This window comes from Danio rerio, chromosome 25 (assembly GCF_049306965.1).
Source record: "Danio rerio strain Tuebingen ecotype United States chromosome 25, GRCz12tu, whole genome shotgun sequence".
Taxonomy (NCBI): domain Eukaryota; kingdom Metazoa; phylum Chordata; class Actinopteri; order Cypriniformes; family Danionidae; genus Danio; species Danio rerio.
The window spans coordinates 17307352-17327500 of NC_133200.1; the positions used below are offsets into that span (position 1 = coordinate 17307352).

Consider the following 20149-nt stretch of genomic DNA (forward strand, 5'->3'; position numbering starts at 1 on the left):
TCCGCAAACTAACATGGCTGAAACAACTCTGAAGTTGTACTTTGCTGTTGCTTGTTGCCAGATAGTGTCACTAACAATACTTTCAGTTGACTTTTTAGCAAGACGCTCAACATGCAGCCGCCTGTGGTTAATTTTTAGGTGCTGGTTGTTTTATTACCTCGTTCTGTGGCAACAAATTCTTACAAATGACCTGTTTTTGTTCGGTGTCTGTGACTTGAAAACCAAAATACTTCCATATTACCGATGTCCTGTTTTTCTTTGATATAAATTAATATGTTTCTGAAGCGGCATTTGCCATCATCCCACTTGTCTGACTTTTTTTATTGTGGGCGTTCCGCATAGTTTGGTTGCGCAATTCTGATTGGGTAGAAGAAAGTGTGCTTACTCAGTTGGCTAGTAAGACTACCGCAAACTAACATGGCTGAAACAGCTCTGAGGTTGTACTTTGCTGTTGGTTGCTATTAGATTGAGTGTCACTGGCAATACTTTCAGCTGACTTTTTAGCAACTTTTTGCTCACTAAAATAAAATCTGACAAGTGTCTTTAACATATATTCTGGATAAGCAGGTGTAAGTAATATAAAGCAATCACATATCTTTTGCGAGTTTGTTATTTGAGATGTAGAATGCAGGGAAAATGGCCGCAAAGAGAGACACTGACACGCTGCTGAATATTGTGGCTGTTTACAGGGGTTTGACTGATAAATAAGAATTTGTAGTTAAATTGTTAGCTGTACCCAACAGCATTTCCCATTGTTTACATCTTTGTTTACGTCCTCTGTACAAAATATCGTTAACGATAGAAATTGTGCATGTAAATCATACATTTTACAAAATAAAAATACTTACAGGTTGTGACTCACAGTCCACAGATTCGTCGGTTGGAAAAGTTTTAACTGAATCCAGCACTGAACTGGGAGAGATTCTGGAAGCTGTCCTTTGTCAAATGCTAGCTATTTATTTTTATAATTCTCTGGAACATAATTAAAATTGTAAGCACTTCTGTCTTTGTGTTGTGTCCTTTGAAAAAGCACAGAAGAAGCTCCGTGAAAATAGTAGCGTTTGGACAGCATTTTAGCTTTCTCTGCTATAGCATTACAGCGGCTCTGGACACGCCCTGTTGCTGGACGGGGTGTATGCGCATGGTGAATGCACGTAACCTGAAGCACTTGTAATAGCCCGGATGTTTTTTTTTTTTTTTTTTTTTTTTGTAGTTCCCAAACTTTTTTTTGCTGTAGGCTTTGCTAAGCTAACCCTGTAAAAGACAATGTCTCCCTTTGCATTGAACTTTGAGTGTATTACATTCAGAGATGTTGTTTATGTCCACACTGCTACATCACACAGCAACTAAAGTTTGAAATATGATTTCGTAATGGACCACCCCATTAATAGTAAATGTGGTAATGCTGTAAATATTCTTCAGCTGTTTAATAGAGTTCATTTGATAAAGTTTATTTTCTTTCATATCTAAACCCCGTTTGAAACCCCATACAGTACATAAACACACATAAGCGGCCAAGTTGCTACTTGCCTTTAAATAATCACAATTCAATTACTCTCATAAAACACAAGGTACGACTCTAATTCCCTATAAACTGTTTGTTTAATACATTAAAATTAACTGAACCCACAAAGTGGAGAGAGGCAGACGGAAATGCAGCAGCACTTCTCAATCGGCCCGCCTGCCAACTTCATCAATAGGGAACTGCTAATGTGCAGACGGGAGCCCGGCGCTTCCATTACAGCTTCATTTGGTAATGAAGTGAGAGCGAGAGGCTCCTGCGAACACTTTAAAGAGCTCAGCATGATGGTTTTTACATCGAATAAAGCAGATTCAGTCATTTAGACAGACACGCACTAGACAGTTTGCTAGTGGGACCTCACACAAATACTGTCTGTACTCATATACATATCATTACATTTAATTACAACAAGCTGGCCCGTGGACATGGATGCACACCAATGTACACACACACACACACACACACACACACACACACACAAATACTGTGACACTGGCAGAAAGTGTAGACCAGAGGGAGTGAGACAGCTGCCCGGGGTGGTTGTGTGTGTGTGTGCCTCCTGGTTTATTTTTGCGGGATCGCACCCATGCCTCTCGTTTGGCCATCTGAAGCTGCCTAGAGGGTGAAGTGTATTGTAAGTGTGACCACAGTACATTGTTGCATGACTAATCTCGGCCTTCCATCTGCCACCGCGGCCCCGGCACAAGCACCGCGCTCTCCAGCATCAAGCACTGCCATATTGCAGCAGTCACAACATCTTGGCTTTGACTGGCACTCGGCTAGAGCAGAAGCGCCCGCACAGCCGGGAATTATGGGACATCACATGTGCACACATAACGAAACATGGCTTGCGAAAATGTCTGAGGTTTAAAGGGAGCGTTCACTCAAAATTGAAAAAATTTTCATCGTTTACACATCCTTTTTGGTAACACAAAGAAGGTGTTTTGAAGAAATGTGTGTGTGAATGAGGGAGTAGTAGATGGGTGTTACCTTAAAAGGCATCAGCTGCGTGCTAGAGTAATTGGTGGTTCATTCCTCTGTGGTGACCCCTAATAAATAAGGAACTAAGCCAAAAGATAGTGAGGTAGTATTAAACTATACAAAACCTGTTTAGAAATAAGTCAAGGGTGAGTAAATGACTGGATTTTTGTGTGAACTCTCCCTTTAAGGGAACTTGTCAGTATGCAAAGTGTTAGTACTAGTAGTTAGTAGTAGAACTAAAAATAATGTAACCCCAGGAAAGAGACAGCCTCTCAGAGATCAGTATCACCCGTGTGGATGCCCTACGTGAATTTTGATGCTTCTGGACCACCTTTCTGACGTGTAATTGTTTAAGGATAGTTCTGTTAATCAATGGAGCATGTTGTTGTTGTTGTTTTGTGAGTTTCATTCGTTCATTCATTTTTTTGTCGGCTTAGTCCCTTTATTAATCCGGGGTCGCCACAGTGTAATGAATCGCCAACTTATCCAGCAAGTTTTTTACACAGCGGATGACCTTCCTGCCGCAACCCATCTCTGGGAAACATCCACACACACATTAACACACACACATTAACACACACACTCATACACTACAGACAATTTAGCTTACTCAATTCACCTGTACTGCATGTCTTTGGACTGTGGGGGAAACCAGAGCACCTGGAGAAAACCCACGCGAAGGCAGGGAGAACATGCAAAATATATATATATCTGGCAACCCTGCTTACGCTTGAAAGTCTAGACTCTACCACAGCTTTTTCATTGGCCAAATTCATTCATTGGCCACCACAAAAAATGACGCTTGTAGGCCTCAGCTGAGAATTATGGGAAATATTACGTCAACACATAACGAAACATGGCTTGCAAAAACTGTCTGTGGTTTATGGCCACTTCTCTGTGTGCAGTGTTGGTTTCATTTTGAAATGAACTAATATTTTGAGCAAACTCGCTCAAAATATATCTTAAAGATCCAAAGTTGCTGTATTGTTTGTTTTGGGGCAAACTGGTGGCCAGGGTTGACATGTGTGCAATATGCATGTCATGATTTTGCAAAGTATGTTGCTATTTTGGATTAGCATCAATGTTGATCCTGGAACAAAATCTTTGTTTCGAAATTGTAATCCATACCTAATTTCTACCCCTAAACCCAACCATAACTGCACATTATTTCCAAAATCAGAGTGGACGATAGTTGGATAACAAGTCCATAAACTGTAAGCCTAAACTTAACATGTTGATTCAGGAACATGTCCTACTTGGTGAAATCAGGTATGCAATCTACCCCACAGAATTAGTTTACGTGTACACTGTCTTGTATGGGGTTTGTTGTTTAGTTGACTTTTAAACAAAGGGGAACCACTTTCCTGCCCGGTAATGCAACTGCTACTTTTTGAATTGGTTTTGTTTTGCTTTTAGGCATGTTTTTGTTACATATACCTGGCAACCCAGCTGACAGCAGAAATTCTTTACTGTCACTTCTAATCCATTAACTAATGACCACCCCTAAAAGCGTTCTCGTATGTCTTACTGCTAGGAATTATGGAAATTAAGTGTCCACATCTAACGAAACATGGCTGATGAAAATGTTTGTGGTTTAAGGGAACTTGTCTGTATGCTATCCACTTGTTAAGTGTGACATCAAGCAGCTTCTAAATCCAAGCGATCTATCAAATTGTATGGGGCGATTCAACAAATGATAATAATAAACATTTACAAAGCGATGTAATACTTTAGAAAATCACGATCGCAATGTATTTATCCATGCCTAATATCCGATGGCCAGAATGTGATACATTTTTTATAAATCGCTAAAATGTTAGTGTCTGTGATGCAGCAAGTCCAGAGACTGTTGTGTACACCATAATTTTATATGAAATTCCCTTTAATGTTTGATATGACTAAAAAGTGGTCATAAACTAATATTTTCTCAATTCAAATGAGTAGCGGCTTGGTACCGGAAATGGTATTCATACATCACAGGTACGTCACAACTTAACAAACAGATGTAGTGTTAATATAAACAGTAGTATAAACGGGAGTTATTTAATTGGGAAAGTATTTCCTAAAACGGTGCTTGACACGACATGGGAAGCAACAAGTCATGCTTTGATTTAATCAGCATCATGTTAAGGGCTGTTAAAATGTAAAGCTAGTGTCCAAATGCGATGACGTTAACTTAACCTTAAGATGTGTAGTAGTAGTATTGTTAAGCCATGGTCATTCTAGAGTTTGAGCATGCGAAATTCTGTAAAAAAAGGCGGGATAAAATTAGATGATTTAGGCCAGCACGATTAATCGTTTCTAAACTGAAGTCTGGTGCAATTTTCAAATCGCCAACGTTTTGGTTATTTGAATGCACTATCAAATATGGTAAGAAGCATATACATTTGACAGTTCGTAAGCATTACTCTGAACAATGTGATGAATGTAACAAAATCTAAGTGTCAAGGTTTTCTTGTTGTTCTTGTAGTCAAATTAGCCCTCCTGAATTGTTTCGTCAATTTCTTTTAACAGAAAGAAGATTTTTAAATATAATAGTTTTAATAACTGATTTCTAATAACTGATTTCTTTTGTTTTTGCCATCATTAATTATGCAAGTTAGCTTTGTTCTGCAGACAATCAAAGTAAAATATTGCTTAAAAGGGCTAAAAATACCTGAAAAATGCCCTTTTAAATGTTTAAAAAAATGCTTTAATTCTAGTCGAAATAAAACAAATAAGACTATCTCCAGAAGAAAAAATGTCATAAGAATTACTGTAAAAGATTTCTTTATTTGGAAATATTTGAAAAAAAAAATGAAAAAAAAAATTCATACGACGGCTAATAATTTTGACTTCAAAATTATCAGCCAAAATTTTAACATTGGTGCTTCTCTAGTTTTATTTATTCCTTTTTTTATGCTTCTTCTTTCTGAGTTTCTTTCTCTTTTGAAGTGTGAAGTCTTGTAAATTACAGGCAGGGAGTACTTGTGGTGTGTCGAGAGCCGCCTCTCTTCTCTCTTTCCGATTAAACCATCACACTCAGACTCTTTAATCTTCCACAGTCCAAACCATCAGCCTGCTTTTGTTGATGCTAATTCAAAACTCATGTAGAATCTCTCAGATATCCGAGACATTACCATACAAGTAATTGTAGCATCTCCGTCTGCTTTAGTCGGCTGGTAATGCACGAGATCAAGGAGTATTTACATGAAAGAAAACCTTCACATGAGGGATATACACGTAAAACACTCTGATCTGAAAGTACAAACTCAGATGTATACAGTCGTGTGCCGAATGTACGAACACAGTGCTGCTGTTGGGTTAGTGATTCTGTAATGTGCCAGAAGTGGAAAACTACAGATTGCAGTGTAATTGTGGGCAAAGCCAAAAGTGCACACATGACTGTGCTGGAAGTGATTACAGTTGAGTTCATCTCCAAGTCAGGAAAATGATGTTTAAGAGCCCAAGCATTTAGCAGCTTTTTGCAGCTTGCACACATTTTATCACTCTCTCTCAGCAGTGCAAATGTGTGTTTTTGCAACATCAGCGTTTAGTTGTGTACACAAAAACTGCAAAGTGTTAGCGAGAGACCTATTCACAGCTTAGCTATACCCCAAATGGAAAATTACATTAGATGATGCATTGGTTTTAAATTAAGCTAACTATAATGTTAGACATACTGAAAAAAATACAATTTATTTAGTTTTTCCACTTTTCAGTAACTTTAATGTGTGGAAATAAGTCAAGTTGTATAAAAGAATCATTGGTTGTAGTTTTTGAACAGTTTTTTCTGAGTATAAATTGTCAAAAAGCAATAAGTGAACAATGTAAATAATACAATATAGCTGCAAGCAGCAATTATCGGGGCCAAGCAGCCCAGCAGCCACATCATAAACAAGCAAGTCAACAAGCTACAGAGCAACTGGAACTTTTTGGCAGCATGATCTGAGCCAAATTTTGTAAAGATTGGAAGAACGGTTTAGGAGGAGTTGAAAAAAAGAATGCTTTAAGCAAAATAAAATGGCAGATAAGAAATTTGGCAGATTATGGCATAATTAGTATCTGTGTTATCAGCATGACCCAAAGAACAATTTGAGAACAATTTATTTAAAATAAGCATATGCAATCAAAAGTTATTACCAAATATGTTTCATTGATAATGGCTAATGAATGTCATAAAACTCTTACTTTAACCACACCATACAAATTTGGTTATAAATCAGTGTAAGGCGACAATGATAGACCTAAAATTTGGTGTCATTATCTTTAACTATCGCAGAGATACAGCCTCGGATGTAGCATGACACCTATTGACACAAATACCATAACTTTGTCAGCATGATCTGAAGATGATCTGAGTCAAGTTTGGTGCAAATCAGCCAAATGATGTAGAAGGAGTTCGAAAAAGTAGTTTCTTGACTTAAGGCTAGATGGCGGCTAGAAGGCTAGAAGTTCAGTTAATTAAGGCATAATTGGTATCGATATTCTCAGGACAACCCAAGGAATGTATCAAGACAATTTATGACAATAGACAAAATTAGTCAAAAGTTATTAGCATTTTTAGAAATATTGTTATAACTTTGGCCAAAAGGTGATTTTTTTTTTTTTTTTTTTTTTTCACAGTTCTGAAGACGCATACAAACTCTCATAACAATTCGCCAATGTGCCCTTAAAATATAGCAATTTTTAACATAGTTCAAAATGGCTGACCAGGGAAAATCAGACATCATTCGACTCGGCATGCTCCGCCGGATTTAAATTCCTTTGGGACAGAGGGTTGAGAAGTTGTAAGCAAAAAAAAAATTTTTGTTTTTTTTGTATCTTTGGATCACAAGCGGGTTGTGCAGCTTACTTTAGGTCATAGTTGTGATAACACACCAAGTTTGCTGTGAATACGTCAATGCGTTATAGAGATAACACCTTAAGTCAATTTTCGCAAGCTCTGTTAAATTTGTTTGAAAATTAAATGAAAATGGTTTGACTAATCAACTTGAATTCAATAACTTTTGGTCTGCATGGTCTATAGATCATGTGATTTAAATTTTTATGAAAACCAGACAAACGGCCTAGGATGAGTTCATTCAAACAGGTTTTTTTTTGAAAAATTTTAAATAGCTAAAACATTTTTATGTTGGAAAATGACGTCATAGTGTGTGTTTGAATCTGTTTGAGTCGAGGAATCAGAGGACAAAATAATTTTGATTGTAGCCCATTTGTTTCAAACGATATAACAATAAACATAACTGAAACTTTGGACAAGTGGTGGCACTAGAGAGTCTAAAGTTTAAGTTTTTTCTTTATTTTTATTTTATTTACTCTGATGATAATTTGAAACGCATCAAACAATTAAAAGTTAAATATACTTAAGTTCCCCTTGTAGTTTTATTTAACCCAAAGTAAATGTAATTTTAAAATGACATTGTAATTCTGTTTACAGTTAAAATCTGTAAAGTAAATAGAGCAGGAAAAAAATCCTGCAAACCCCCCCCCTCTCTCAGCTAACGGTGTAGATCTCACTGTCTAGCAGCTATCCATTCTCACTCATAGAAACACACACAGCTCATCTTTCCCCCTGCGAAAAAGAAGTGCACTTAATTGTATTGAATGTGCTCTTGTAGTGTGCTTCACATCTTAAAAGTATATTTTTAAAACCTGTACTGCAGATAATGTAATATTGAAACACAAGGCCATTTAAAGAGAGAACTCTTTCAAGACCATTTCTTAACACATTTAAAGGGCACCAATGGTGAAAAATCTACTTTTCAAGCTATTTGGACAAACATATGTGTATATATAGTGTATAGACCATCATATTGGGGTGATACAAACACACCCAGTCCTTTTGTGTTTTCAATTTAACAACATAAAAACGCTACGTTAGACCTTCTTCCTTAAAATCTGTCTGTTGTCTGATGCAGCCGAGGGAGGAGATTAAAGCACGTAGGCACGTAGAAACATTAGGCGGGAAAGACTCGTCTTAAAGGCGCAGTACGACAAAACCATCCCCTACTGGAAATCAGTATTAAACAGCATCTTGTAAAAGGTATAATGAAACATCTGATGGGTGTTTTGAGCTTAAACTTTAAATAGACATTCTAGAGACAAAATACAAAAGGCAAAAGACTTATATTAAATCTGAAAAAAGGTGTAACCTAGGTGCCTTTTAAGTATATTGTTAAAAAGCGCTTTGTAAAGTTCAATTAAATGTTTCTTCTCTGCTCTACTAAGTCACTTTTTAGTATCGTTTTGTGTTGACTCCTTTATTGTTCAGATATAAATGACATGAGTTCATTTAACAAAACTAGATTGAAATATTAGATCATGACAATTTTAAAAACAAATTTGTCCAATGCAAACGGCTCATTTTAGCAAGCCCACCTAGCCCAGAAACGTTTATTTTTTTGCTGACTTGGTGCAGTGCAATCTGAGCTGCATCCAATGCTTTTTAAATGCGCTCACCTAACCCCACCCCTTACCCTACCAATCACAGTGATGTCACTCACTCCATTGAGTGCATTGTGTCTGACATTGCATCGCCTAGTGATGCAATCCCAGCTTGCATCATAAAGGCTGCATCCAGATACTGTTGTTTGTTTTTCAGGGAATTTGAGCAAATAGTATTTTGCTAGACTGCAATATAAAGTGCGCGCGTTTGTGTGTTCATATTTGTGAGTGTGTGCGCATCCCTGTGTGTCCGTGCATTGCGTGTTTGTGCGAGCGTGTTTGTAAGTGTGTGGGCATCCTTGTGTGTCTGTGCATGCGTGTTTGTGCGTGTATGTGCATCCCTGTGCAATTGTGCATTGTGTGTTTGTGTTTTTGCGTGTGTGCGTATCCCTGTGCGCCTATGCATTGCGTGTTTGTAAGTGATTGTTTGTGAGTGTGCGCGTCCTTGTGTGTCCGTGCATGCGTGTTTGTACGTGTGTGCACATCCCTCTGCATCTGTGCCTCCATGTGTGTACATGCAGGTCTGTGTGTGCGAGTCCGTGTGTACATGTGCGTGTGTTTGTTTGTGTTTGCGTGCATGTTTGTGTGTGTGCACGCATTCTTGTGCATGCATGCAGCTGTGTTTGTGCCTGTGTGTTTGTGTGCATCCGTGTGCGTGCGTCCTTGTACATGTGTGCGTGCGCATCCGTGAATATGCATATATACATGTGTGTCCGCGTCTGTGTGTACGTCGTAAACATTTGTGTGAGTCTATGCATAAGCGTTCGTGTGTGCATGTTTGTGTGTCCATGGGCGAGCGTGTGCATGAGTTTGTGTTTGTGCGTGTGTTTGTGCATGCATGCATGGATGTTTGTTCACTTGCATCTGTGTGTGTTTGTATGTGTGCTTTTTTTATTCGTGTGTGTGCATGCGTCTGCGTGCGTGTCAGTGCGTGCGCGTCCATGCGTATGCATGCATACACGTGCGTACGCATTCGTGTGTGCATCAGTGCGTGCGCATGTGTTTGTGTGTGCGTGTTTTTGTGTGCGCATCTGCGTGCAAGCATCCGTGAGCATGCGGGCATATGCGCATCTGTGAGTGCAAATCCGTGCTTGCATGTGCGTCTATGTATCTGTGTGTGTGTGTGTGTGTGTGTGTTTTTCCTAAAAGTTATATGATCATATGTTTGTAGAAACTGATGCAGCAATTCATTATTATATTTAACTTATTAATATAAAAATATATACTTAAACATATTTAGTCATTTAGTTATTGTTTTTAAATCAACATGTAGAAAATAGGGCCAAAGTTTTGTGCAAATCTAATGGAAAGCAGTGTGTAGCCCACACAAATTTGACAGGAAACGCATGCTAGCATTTCTAAAGTCGGCAGTGCTGTATTTATTTCACTAGGCTTCATTTCTCTGGCTTGCATAGCCGTTAAGTCAAATGTGACTTCAAAAACACAGCTTTTGTTGTTCGCAATCTCTGTGTGACCATTTAGATGAGATTTGTATTGTTGTAACACTTCATGGTTTCCCTCAAAGCCGTACACACATACACGTTTGATGTCCTAGCGCTTTTGGCTGTTTATGGGAGCGGTTTATATGCACTTGGATGCGATTCTTCTGATTTTTCTGCCAGATTGCTGCAGTCTTTGCCCTGATTTGTAGTGTAATGTTTATAATGAGATTGCGATTAGCCACAGAGCTTTTTTTTGCGCAAGCGATTTCCTTGTACATTAAACATACTGTGTGGCGTTAATGCTAAATGTAGCGACTCGCTGCATTTGATTTGGGTTTAATCGCTCTCTTTCTCAAGCTACAGGATCAACATTTGTCATTCAGCAAGTTTCTACCACAAATGTTAAAAAGCTGGCCTGACATCATTGCCAGCTTGTAAGATTCCCTTGTAAGACGGCAGCTGTTTTGGTTTAGCCTAAGTGCCACTCCTAAATTAGCGTGGCTTATGCGTTTTCTCATTTCCTTCATGGGCTTTCAATCATGTGTTGATCTTCAGCTTTGGGTTTGATGTTTTTTTTATTTTATGGATGATGAGAACATGTTTTAATTGTATTTAATGTGTGTTCATCAGTATTTTCAATCCCAAACCACAAACAGATTGACTGTGTGAAGTTGTAAACAGGCCATTTTTTTAGAGACGTAGTGACACTGGCTGCGTCCAAAATCTATATCTTTTGGGTATAGTTTTTTAAAGAAAGAAATGACTTTGACTTAAAAAAAGTATATACTGTGTTGCATGAAAGTGAGTGGTATTTGGGGGCATAACATTTGCCATGTTGTTACTGTGACAGCCTAGTAGTGTTCGTTAAGCTGCTTCACTGCCATTCATAAATGCTCTTCTATGGCATCATAGGATTTGAAAGTGTCCATCACAAGTACACTTGTAAGGGTCTTGCCAGAGGTAGAATATCAACTCTTTTATGAATACTTTGAATTCAGACATGCTACGCTTGTCAAATACTATTTACTAATATGTACTTATGGAATCTAATGCACTGGAAAAATGATGCATTGGATTTGCTCAGTTGTTTTGAGGTAAGTGGTTGCAAACAATTTATATGGGCTGAATTTAACCAAACAAATTAAATTTAGTAATGTTCAACTTAATTTGGTTAAATTCAGCCCATATTCATTGTTTGGAACCAGTTACCTTGAGAAAATTTAGTCAATCTAATCAATCATTTTGTTTCAGTGAATTTTGATAATTGATTTTGGACACAGTTATTTAACTGGTCCATTTTTTATTTATTTATGGTTATTATTTGTAAGTAAGTTGTTGGTGGTATCAGGGGTTGGGATGTTCTCATTGTAGAGAGCATTTGATTGGTTAAATCTATGCAGTACATCAGTCATCAATACATTTGATGTATTTTTCCCCTGTAAATAATGACAGTATAATCTTTTTTCAAGGGTTAATTAGGCAAGTTATTATGTTTTATGATTTATTTATTTTTTAGATTATTTGTTTAATATTTATTTACATTATTTAGTTATTATTATTTTTTTTTTAGATTTATTCACTTTGATTATTTATGTATCATTTATTTACACTGGTTATTTTTTAGATTATTTATTTATTTTTATATTATATATTATTTATGTACATTATTTAGTTGTTTTTTAGATTATTTATTTATTTAGATCATTTAATTATTTATTTTTAGATTTTTTTAGATTATTTATTTTTTTATTCATTGTTTTAGATTATTTATTTAGGTTTGTTTTTTGTTAGATTATTCATTCATTTATTCATTTGTTTGTTTATTGTTAGATTATTCATTCATTTATTCATTTTTATTATTATTATTATTATTTTAGATTATTCATTTATTTTATTTTTTTTTAGATATTTCATTTATCATTTATTTTTTTGATTATTTATTATTTGTGTTTAGACTTAGTTATTTTTTAGATTATTTTTAGATAATTTTTTTTTAGATTATTTTTAGAAAGTTTTATTTGTTTAATTTGATGTATTATTTTTGTGTTTTTAAAGGTTTTTTTTGTGTGTGTTATCAGACTTAAGTAAGCTCTTTAACAGAAAGATTAACACACCATAACTTTTTTTTTTTTTTTTTTTTTTTTTTTTTTTTTTTTGCTGCTTCCCAGGTCAGTGTGCCTTGAGTTCTCCAGGCTCAGGCTCTGAGATCACATCCATTGCCATGGATCCCAGCAGCTGGAGCGGCAGTGAAAGTGCCGGGGAGGACATTGAGAGGATGAGCGACTCTGCTGATAAGCCCATGGACAATGACGCGGAGGGCGTGTGGAGCCCTGACATTGAGCAGAGCTTTCAGGAGGCTCTGGCCATCTACCCTCCCTGTGGCCGGCGGAAAATTATCCTGTCTGATGAGGGCAAAATGTATGGTGAGTCGAAAAAGCTGCACTAATTTGGTTTGATTGACAGGTCAGAGGTTGAGTTTGAATCTCACAAGATCCAGACCCTGTTATTAATAATGGATTGGAATCGACAAATTTATCCCAACATGCTGTGTTGAAGTAAGATTTCACTTCCAAGTGGATTCAATTTAATTCACCTTTATTTTTATATTGCTTTTACAATGAAGATTGTGTCAGAGCAGCTCAAGATGGAAGTTCTAGTAACTTGAAACTGCTTCAGTCCAGTTTTCAGAGTTGATGTTCAGTGTAGTTGAAATGTCACTGCTGGAAGTCCAAACACTGAGAAGCAAATCCATGAATGCGCAGCTCCCCAAGTCCCAAACCAAGCAAGCCAATGGTGAGGAACAAACTTGACTAAATTCAAGGGAAAAAAAGCCTTGAAATATATACTGTGAAACTTATGCAGAGTTCAAGCTGCATGATTTTAGCCTTGATTTTGACTCGCCGACAGGTTTTGAGAAATATCGACAAATGCCTAAAATCACAGGCAAATCTGTTCTCGTTCACTTAGTAACAATCAAACAATATGAACTATCAAGAACGCGATATAAGAGAATCACAGATGGGTCGCCAAAACCCGTGAGATATTTGGCATGCTAAATATCTGGAGCTGTCTGCGATTCGAATGAATGCCGTGTGAAATGTTTACTGATTGAAATTAACATCCTAGGTCACCTACAGCCAATGAAAGGGCAGAATCCACTAGTGTGGAAATCTGCAGGCCAGCGGGAGGTTGGGGGAGAAGTCAAAATCATTTTCAGTTTATTTGGACCCAAGAAATGGAGGAAAACTAGTGTAAATTTGGCAGGAGCACTGTGTCTGTTTGACATGTCATCTGAGCAATATCACAACCAGGTCAAAAAGTTGAGGAATTGTTAATTCTTTTCACAAGCCAGGTGAGTAAAATAAGTTCATTTTCTAGAGCTAAGCCTTCTTTTTCCATTATGTAGTTAATAACAAAAGATATATTTCATGACCTCGCATTGCTTCCATGTCACTTCTTGCGTTTGTTTGTGAGTCGTAGTTTCACAAAGTTGTCGTTGAGTTTTCCTATTGTAAAGTCATGCAGTGTGAAACCCCCTGTCGCCGATCCATCCTTCAGTTTAAACACAGCACCCACAGAACGCTAACCCAGGTAGTCATGCAGTGTAAAAACATTTGTGACACGACTACTTTGAAAATCGTGCAGTCTGATCTAGGCATTAATCTTTGCCAATTAATATATTAATACATAAGTGTCAACATTCATCTTCTTGTTGTTAAACAAAAATTTAAACCAAAAAAACGTATAATTTAACATCATAGTAGCTATGCCAAAGTCATGTAATATTTTATATTGCAATTTTAGTTTTTTATATTTTAATTGTTTTTAATTTTAAAGCTTGAGTTAGAATATCGTCATGTTTTTTTTTTTTTTTAGAAAGTTAGAAGGCAGATTTCACATTGACCACCTAACCAAAAATGGACCAAACAAGCCCAACTAAGGTGTGAAGTTGATTTAAAATCATTTTTAAATAATCTGATGCAGAGCAAGGACATTTTCATGTGATCTGCCTCTTTTTAATAACTTAATCTAGCTTAAATTACAAATTTATATTTAATTTTATTTTATTTAAATTATTATTTATTGTAATATGTAAAATTTCATGTACCACTTTAGAACAATGATCCATTAGTTAATGTATTTACTAACATTGACTACGTTTATATGGACTTCAGCAATCAAATTATTTGCCTCAATCGGTCAAACAGCCGTGTGTACTGTCTATCCTATTGTGAAATCCGGCAAAAATTCGACATGACGGTAATAGTTTGATTACAGTGTTTAAATGTCTGTACTGCACTGCGACTAAAATCGGAATAATCCACCTCTTAATTGGATTTCTGTTTAGTTCGATTTGACCTTAATCACCTTAAATTAATTAAAAATCGCTGTTTACATGGTAGAGTCTTAATCAGACTACTGTCTTAATTGTATTAAAATTGAATTATTGATATTCATGTAAACGTACTCTGTATCTAAGTATCTAAGTAACCAAGTAATAATCTTGTAAAGCATTTATTAATCATAGTTCAGCAATTACTAATGCATCATTAAGATCCAAACTTGTGGTTGTTAACATTAGTTCATATTAACTCATGGGGCATTAATCAAAGTTATTTAACTTTAAAAACATTAACTTATGTTAAAAGAAATGAATAAATACCTTAATAAATGTGTAATATAATATATATTATATAATATAAAAAATATAAATGTACCAGTAGTTTGTTCATGTCTGTAAATACAAAAACTAACATTAACTAATAGACCATAATTTTAAAGTGTGACCAAATCTCAAATGTTTTTTAAAGCATTCAATTAAACAACCACATTTTATGGGCATCACATATTTTAAAATGCGCTAATGTGAAAGAATCTTTAATATGGAGCAATCTATCTTTTCCCCCCTCAGTTTCAGTGTTTTGACTGGCTGTGTGGCGTTATGACTGCTGCTGGGGGTTGTTTTGACTGCTCGTGATCGTGAGTGTTTGTTGAGGTTGGCGGGGAACTAGCTCATCAGAAAGTTCTCAGGGAAATTGTTAGTTGCTCGTCCTCAGGGTGAGCCGATGAGGTGCGTTGGGCCTCTGAAACTGGAAAACGGAACTCCAGGCGGTGGAGCAGGCAGGCCGTCCTGGGCTCTGTTGTAAAGTCAGCGTGAACCATTAGTTAGGAGCAGATGGTCTTGCGGCTGACACCAGCTGCGCTCCCAATCCCCCCACCTCATTCCCCAAATCTCCCCGCGCCTCCCTCAAACACCCGGCTGGGCTGATGTCATGGAAAGAGGGAATACTGCTTTCCTTTTTCTTTCAGGATATTGAACATGCACTTGGCCTTGCCCACAGTGAGCAAGCTTACATGCGCACCAGTACAGATAATTATAGTTTCTAGCCTACTGAAATAATCAATACTAAGACTTTATTAATGAATCAGTTTATTTGGTGGTAGTGATATTAAATAGTGATTTATCCAAGTGTCATTTTACATTAGATTTGTAAAATATTTGTGCCCGGCAGGACGAAGGCTCAGAGGTTAGAACTGTCGCCTCACAGCAAAAAGATTGCTGGTTCAAGCCCTGGTTGGGTCAGTTGGCATTGGGTTTCCTTGGGGTGCTCCGGTTTCCCCCACAGTCCAAAGACATGCTGTATAAGTGAATTAAATAAACAAAATTGGCCATAGTGTGTGTGAATGCTTAAGTGAATTTGTGTTTCCCAGTGCTGGGTTGTGGCTGGAAGGGCATCTGTTTTTTTTTTTTTTTTTTTTTTTTTTTTTTTTTTTTTTTTTTTTACCCCTGGAAATCTAGTTTAAAGTTTATTCTAATAATTCCTTCACATGCATTCCATTATATAATGTTCCCAAACATTCTGCAATATTAAATTCTTTATGAAAAGAGTAATTTACCATCTGGTGTAATATGTTTCATATCGCAATGTATATGAAATGTTGATTAGCAGAGTTGTGTGTACTGTACTCTAATTACATTTTTAAGAAATGCAGTAATGTAACGAATTACATTTTAAATATGTGTAATTTGATTACAGTTACTAAAGTCAATGTAATTGCATTATTTATGTTACAAATAAAGGCTTTAGAAGAAAAAAGTGTGTATTTTAAATCGCGTTTCCCGTTGCAACGTCAGTTAATAAGCATGTGCTTTTAAATTGCTGGAAAACGCAAGCTGAAATGGTTGCTGATAAGAGTGGTTGCTTCAAGTGGAAATACAGACATTACTTTGATTTCATTGAGCGTAAAAAAAATATTGCTGTGATATGCAGTCTATGTCCAGTCTCTAAAAAACTTTTGACTGCTTTTAACTCGACCAGCAACTTGTTCAAGCACCAGAACAGAAAGCATTCTATGACAATATTCATCACCAAGGAGGACACCCAGAAACATGGCTGCCCAACTCCTAAACAGGATGAATTAAATTTTTGTGAAGGTATCTTCTGAATTTGAAGGAAGCGAAGCTGCTTATGGGGCCATTCACATATAACGCAGCTTGCGTACACATATTGGGAATACATATTGCACGCACTTGCATTTTCCAGGTGCACCAGTTGAAAACCGCGATTCATGCGACAAGAACTGACCAATAAGCTTTATGCTTTGTATAGAATATACACATTTCGGTAGACTAGTTACCGCCCGATCTAGTTAACTAGTTAACACCCAATCACTGCAGTGCTTTTGCATACATCAACCCATTTTAATGTTTTTTTTTTTCAGTGAATATTAAATTACTGAAAGAGCTGCAGTTTATTTAGTATTTTTATAGGTATATTTTATCTTTTAAAAGTAAAAAAAGTAATAGATTACAAATAACTTTACTTTGAAGTTGAAGTAACAGTGCTGTTGATTAGGGGGTGGTTCCTTCTTTTTTTTTTTGCATCATTCCCTTGTAGCAAACAAGCAGTTAGAGCAGGGGTCACCAACCTTTTTGAAGCTGAGAGCTACTTCTTGGGCTAAAAATTTGATACACAATAACAAATTTGCTCAATTTACTTTAAATTATATGTAATTATTAATAATTAATGATATTCATCTATGTGAAGATACTGATCATGTTAATGATTTCTCACAATAGTTTTCAACAATGATTTAACAAGGGAGGAAACAGATAAATATCAATATGCAACACTTTATTTTTATAAATCTCTGCAAGAGGTTTCATTTTAAAATTATTACTTCTACAATATTTTCTTTAGCCACTAACAGTTTTTAACAAATCATGCACTACAATGTACCAAGTCTGTTATTCAATTGTGTAACATAAATCAACTTTCACATTTTACAGAAATTATAACAAAATCTACAGCATTTTTAACATAGAAGACACTCTTCTAACCATTGTAGTTGCCCCGAGTTGGACATTGGAGAGAGTGGAGATTATATTCCTTCTAGTCTTTAAGCACAGTTTTGCTTTCCTGTCTGAAAATGCTTTGTTTTTCAAATAAAAAATGTGTAGCTCTAAATGAGTCTTTAGTTGCTCTTTGGGGGTTAACACCATTAAAAAAAAGATTGCTGTTTTTACAGTTCGCAGAATTTTTCCACTTGTAGTGCGCTGCCTGGTGGGTAGTTAGCATGGTAATGTTAGCTTGCGTGATACGTTCTGAAATCTCTCAACATTGTGCCGTTATGCCTTCGTCAAATGAAGTTAAAAAAAAATAACTCTTCCTCCTATTCACTGCGAAAATTATTATTTTTCTTCCATGTTTTTAAATGATCTGCTTTACTGCACTCACAAGCGTTGCTATGGAGACCAACTAGCTCTAATATTAAATAAAAGATATTTATATATAACTATATGTTATTTTCAAATTGACAACAATGCAAGTGTGATGTAAAAAGAACAACTGCAAAAAATTGCAGTTTGCTGGTAAGTGGTGCTATGGTGAGCTATTTTTAGAACAGGCCCGCGGGCAACTCATGTGATCTTCGAGGGCTACCTGGTGATCGTGAGCACCATGTTGGTGACCCCCGAGTTAGAGGGATGTGGCTAAGAATGTTGTGGCTGAACTGTAAAACCAAATGTCAAAGATTACAAAAAAGGTTTTTTAGTGGATTAACTTGCAAGAATAAATTGTTCACCTAAATGACAACAATATGTGCTAGCGGAGAAAAAAAACTAAGTAAATTTTGATTTTACTTGGACTTTAAATAATTAATTAAAAACTGAACAGACACTGTATTATCCTATTAATATCTAGCCTTTTGACTGTTGCAATTCTACTGCTGCTGCACAAGATGAGAAAATCATTTTATATGTTTTTTTTTTTTTTTTTTTTACTACATCTGAATTTGTCAGGCTGATCTTACAAGGAAACATAACTATTTTATGTTTTGTCAGTTCAGTCGTGCAAAAATATTAGATTTTAAAAAGAAGGCGTGGCACCCAACCCTGCCTCTAAACCCATTCATCATTGGGGGATAAGTAAATCGTACTAAATTGTACGAATGAGATTGTTCCAATTAACCACTAAATCACAAAGTTTTGAATTGCTGTGAGATTGTGTTGGAATTTGTAGTATTTTCAATCCCTTTTTCTGCAAAATGTTTGCTCTAAATATGCTGTAAGTACACGTTCCTTCTCATATCACACAGGCACACTTCAATAAACCAATAGAAAACTAGTTGTGTTTACATGCTGCGCAAGATGGGTATAAGAGGCAAAATCTAGCTCTGACAATCTTATTGTGTTTATAACCTTACAATGATTAAGGAAAAATACATATTTATGTTGCCATGACCATGTGCATTTGTTAAACACAATTGAGTTGAGAATGTGTTTGTTAAAGCAATCCTACCCACTCCACATGGACTTGAGTCTAGTCTTGTGTCTTTATTAGAAACAATTCCGAGTTGGAAACCAAACAGTTGTTCAGTGTGGACATATGATGGGGATAGGTGGGCCTGTTTGTAATCTATAAAAGCACTGTCTTTTCATACTTTTTTTTTCATGGTATGAGAACAGTGCACATTTGTTTTTGAATACAACTTGCCGATTCTTGCCTTTTTCCAAGCATTTAAATTTATGTAGTTGGCACACACTTTTGTCTAAGAGATCTTGAGTTTGATTCAAAGTGCGTTAAGTCATGGATTCCCTGGCAGTTGAATGCAGGACCTTGTGTCGCTAGCACCTTTCCTGTGAAATAAATCTTCATTGCATTACCTTCTGCAGTAACTACAAATAAAAAACTATATTTTAAAAGCATTTGTTGGCTATTTTTCCAGTAGTTATTTAGCTTTTTACTGTTTGACATATATCTGTAATGCATTGAGATCTGTAATGCAATGTAGGAGAGGCACATGAGCTCAAGTTTATTATTTAACATTTTATGTGATTTTTTTTTTTTTTTTTTTTTTTTTGGCTTGGAGTTTATTCCCAATGTTTGTCTAAAATACATCATTATATACTCACTACACTCAACGGCTTTGAACACAATCAAGACGGTAGATCAAAGTAAATGATGTCATAAATACTGTTTAGCTTCTACCACAGATCAATCATTTGTTTCATAAGACCTCATATCGGCAGGAGCCACGGTTATTAATTTTGTTTTGCTTGTAAAATTATATATATATTTTTTTTACTCTCAAAATTCACACAGCTATTGACTTAAGTTCTAAAAACCTTCTTTAATGTTATACAGAATGAAAAAGTCAGAGTTTTACAAATTTAGGGTGTCCCCGGTCTTATGTCTTAAATCGGTTCTTCATTTTCCTAGGTTCATGTAAAGCTACCCAATCGGCCCAACAGCCATCCAATCACTAACAATCCATT

At 36.1% G+C, this 20149-nt stretch overlaps 1 protein-coding gene across 3 annotated transcripts in view; it reads left to right on the plus strand.

Moving 5' to 3' along the window:
* tead1a (TEA domain family member 1a) overlaps positions 1-20149 on the plus strand; it is a 79690-nt gene that overhangs the window by 13835 nt on the left and 45706 nt on the right. For 2 of the 3 annotated variants that reach the window (XM_005174314.5, XM_009297895.5), the window contains one exon: positions 12540-12794. In XM_005174314.5, the coding sequence (XP_005174371.2) occupies positions 12593-12794 (202 nt within the window). In that variant the 5' untranslated portion in view covers positions 12540-12592. 3 annotated transcript variants of the gene reach the window in all.